Source organism: Arachis ipaensis, chromosome B03, assembly GCF_000816755.2.
Source record: "Arachis ipaensis cultivar K30076 chromosome B03, Araip1.1, whole genome shotgun sequence".
Taxonomy (NCBI): domain Eukaryota; kingdom Viridiplantae; phylum Streptophyta; class Magnoliopsida; order Fabales; family Fabaceae; genus Arachis; species Arachis ipaensis.
The window spans coordinates 126,168,454-126,172,187 of NC_029787.2; the positions used below are offsets into that span (position 1 = coordinate 126,168,454).

Consider the following 3,734-nt stretch of genomic DNA (forward strand, 5'->3'; position numbering starts at 1 on the left):
AATAAAAAAGCAAAACAAGATTAGGTGTCTGATGTATTACACTAACAGTCTAACAGTGTTATAGTCAACAGGGACATTTTGATCTACGTATTAATTAATTAATTATTGTTGCATCATAGCTAATAGCTTAAAGTTTATGGCACTTGTCCAGTATTAATTTCTAAGGTGATGTAGCATTTCTATTTCTATTTCTATAATTTTGAAAATGCAGTTTTTTATGTTGACCGTTTACCAAAGTGTAGTCACTCATATATATAAGTAACTTCACTCTATTTGCTTTGTTCTGGGTATCCTAGACTATTATTGTTCTGCATTAGAGTATGACAGAGAAGAAGAATAGTAATGGTGAGGTGAAGTTGTTGGGGGCATGGCCAAGCCCTTTTGTGATCAGAGCTCGCATAGCACTCAACATAAAATCAGTGGAATATGATTTTATTGAAGAGACTTTTGGGAAGAGAAGCCAGCTACTTCTAAAGTCCAACCCTGTCAACAAGCAAATCCCGGTTCTGATTCATGGTCACAAATGCATAGCTGAATCCATGATTATTGTTCAATATATCCATGAAGCTTGGTCCTCTTCAGGTCCTCCTATTCTTCCCTCTCTTCCTTATGATCGTGCCATCGCTAGATTTTGGCTTACTTATATTGATGATAAGGTATCTATCTATAACCATTCTATATGTTAAATCATAGATTATTGTCTTTAGTGTAACAAAGGTTCTTATTTTATTTTCTAGTGGAATAATTATAGTGAGTTCTACTATGTTAGTGGAAATTAGAATATGTATGTGCATATAAAAAATGATTCATAGTTGAATGTGGTAATTAGTTTTGTGGTTTTGACAGTGGTTCCCGCCCTTGAAATCCATTGTGTTGGGACTAGACACAGAGCCCATAGAGGAAAAGTTGGAAAAAGTAAGAGAAGGGTTGGCATTGTTAGAGGATGCATTCAACAAAATAAGCAAAGGAAAAGATTTCTTTGGAGGTGACCAAATTGGGTACTTGGATATTGGGTTTGGAAGCTTCTTGGCATGGCTGAAGACGGTGGAGGTGACTGAAGGTGTGAACTTGGTGCATGAAACCACCACTCCTGGCTTGGCTAAGTGGCTTCAAAAGTTTTGTGCACATGATGCTGTTAAGGATGTTCTGCCACCCATTGACAAGCTTATTGCCTTTTCTAAGATGCTAAGGGCCAATGTGGATCTTGTCATTAATCCTAAGTAATTTTGGTTAATTAATACTAGGTGGAATCATTAATAATGTATTGTGTCATTCTAACCTTTACTATTATTATATGGTGTGTTACTACAGAATAAAAGACATAAACATTATTATATGATATGGTTTCAATAATATATATGATTTTGTATTATATAATTACGGAAATAATAATTAATTAATCTCCTAATTTGTAATCGATAATTAAATTGGTCTCTTAAATTTAAAATTAATCTTCCTAATAGACAAACTAACATAATGAGAAGCCGATTTATTTGAAATTGAGACATCAATTAAATTATATAATTAATATTTTTTTTATAAAAGTATGGTACTCATGCGTTTGTATGTATCTGAAAGTTTGTAGTATAAAATATTCGGTCCAAAGAAGATTCCAAAGAGGAGTATCCAACTTTGATTCTGATTTCTGCCATGGGTGAGAGTGAGGTGAAGGTGATTGGAAAATGGTCAAGCCCTTATGCTATGAGGGTGAAGATTGCCCTCAGAATCAAGTCCATTGAACATGAACACTTTGAAGAGACCTTGAACCCCAAGAGTGATCTTCTTCTCAAGTCTAATCCTGTGTATGCCAGGGTCCCTGTTCTAATCCACCATGGCAAACCCATCTCTGAGTCTCTCATCATAGTTGAATACATTGATGAGACTTGGTCCAATAATAACTCTCCTTCAATCCTTCCTTCTGATCCTTATGACAGAGCAATTGCTCGCTTTTGGGCCACTTATATAGATGAAAAGGTGATTCCTTTTTGTTTTCCCTATTTTCACTCTTCTTTTCTCATTGTTTCCCTGAAGTTGGATTGTAAGTTGGATTATTTCTAATTATTTGAGTAGAAGATCTTAAAAGTTTATGTTAGTGAGTTTTGAGAGACTTTTAATTGTTTAAAAACTATCAGTAATTCGATTCTTTATTAACAACCTTACAACTAGCTTACTATTATTAGATTAGTTCTATTAATTATATTGATTATACTATTATTTCAATAAAATAAACTTACATGGAAGTTTGTTACATGTTGTTAGTTAATAACTTAAGATTAGTTGGTAGGTTATAGTAATTACTCTAATGAGTTAGCTTTCTCTTATTATATGTGATTTTGTCTCTACCGAAAAACTATATGTCAATTGTAGATCAATTGATTCTTAACAGTTTTTTCCTTTCTGTGCAAATGGGGGCAGTGGTTTCCTTCCATGAAGAGCATTATAACTGTTGAAACAGAAGAAGAGAGGGAGCCATATTATAAGGTGATGGAAGAAGTGGTTGAGAGGGTGGAAGAGGCTTTTGGGAAGTGCAGCAAAGGGAAGCCCTTCTTTGGTGGGGATAGTGTTGGATTCCTTGACATTGCTTTTGGGAGCTTCTTAGGGTGGCTCCATGTCACAGAATCTTTGTATGGAAGGAAGGTTCTTGTTGAGGCAAAGGCTCCTTCTTTGGTGAAATGGGCTGAGAGATTTGCTGATGATCCTGCTGTGAAGGGGCTTATTCCTGATCATGACAAGCTTCTTGAGATTTCCAAGCCTCTTCAGATCAAATGGAGAGCTTTAGCTGCTGTTGGCAAGAAATATTGAATAAGAATGAGAAATTGTTGCATGCTCATAGACCGGAAACTTAGGCGAATTGTGTTCCATCTACTCATAGAATGGCATGGGTCAGTTTCGTTTGAAATGCCGCTCTATCAATGAATAGATGGAGCATAATCCGCCTTAGTGCGCTTTGCGAGCGTGCAATTATTATTTCTCGAGAGAATTTGGAGTGGGATTTGCTAGTACAAATGATCAAAGATTGTGTGAAAAATAAAGTAGAATTGCATTGATCTATTTTCCTCTGTTTTTGAGCTTTAAAGTTGTTATCTCATTTTTAGTGACAGTTCCATGTATCAAGTTACTGGTTTGCTTAGATGATTCAATGTTATGTAACTGTCCTGATCAACAACTCTCATTATCTGATAACAGTTAAACAACATTGCTTAATTCCTTTTAACTGCAAGGTTTGAAGTTTGAACAATGATGATTCATTTTGGTTTATTGTCACATGCAGTGTTCATAACATGTGCTGTTGCAGATGCTGATGTTTATGTGAAAATATCAATACTCTTAGGTTGTAGTATATTTCTCATGAATGAATTGTTTATATCTTAACCTTAACTTTCTTCTGCTTTTGAGCTTGTAAGCTGAAATAGTATTTTTAAACTGTTGTTGCAAGTAATTCAACATCAAATGCACTTGCTGCTTGAAAATCTCCTCTTTGAAGTTGCTACTATCAAGAAGAGGAGTAATGTAATGGCATAAGCATATTTGTGTTGCCACTTAGATTCTTGCTGCTATGAATTGCTATAGCTTTTCCTTCACTTCCCATAATCACATTAAGTATATCTTTGGAGTCACATGTATACTTCTTTTATAAATTGATTGGTTTTGTTTATAAATCAATTTTTCAAAAGAAAGTTCAAGAAAAAAGAAGACTCTGTGCATATCTATTTTTGAATTTAATTTTTTTGGGA

General features: G+C 34.5%; 2 protein-coding genes across 2 annotated transcripts; both read left to right on the forward strand.

Annotated features, from left to right (window-relative positions):
* On the forward strand, positions 261-1,336 carry LOC107631928 (glutathione S-transferase U17). The gene is made up of 2 exons (XM_016335524.2): positions 261-656; positions 847-1,336. Exons 1-2 carry the CDS (start codon positions 321-323, stop codon positions 1,222-1,224), a joined length of 714 nt encoding a protein of 237 aa, XP_016191010.1. The 5' UTR covers positions 261-320; the 3' UTR covers positions 1,225-1,336.
* LOC107631927 (glutathione S-transferase U17) lies at positions 1,626-3,258 on the forward strand. The gene is made up of 2 exons (XM_016335523.2): positions 1,626-1,974; positions 2,416-3,258. Exons 1-2 carry the CDS (start codon positions 1,651-1,653, stop codon positions 2,800-2,802), a joined length of 711 nt encoding a protein of 236 aa, XP_016191009.1. The 5' UTR covers positions 1,626-1,650; the 3' UTR covers positions 2,803-3,258.

What these genes read in the sequence shown, in the direction of transcription:
- LOC107631927 (XM_016335523.2), top strand. Translation starts at nt 1,651, where the DNA reads ATGGGTGAGAGTGAGGTGAAGGTGATTGGAAAATGGTCAAGCCCTTAT. An exon ending in CCACTTATATAGATGAAAAG is followed by an intron (nt 1,975 to 2,415) that starts GTGATTCCTTTT and finishes AAATGGGGGCAG; the next exon opens with TGGTTTCCTTCCATGAAGAG.
- LOC107631928 (XM_016335524.2), top strand. Translation starts at nt 321, where the DNA reads ATGACAGAGAAGAAGAATAGTAATGGTGAGGTGAAGTTGTTGGGGGCA. An exon ending in TTACTTATATTGATGATAAG is followed by an intron (nt 657 to 846) that starts GTATCTATCTAT and finishes TGGTTTTGACAG; the next exon opens with TGGTTCCCGCCCTTGAAATC.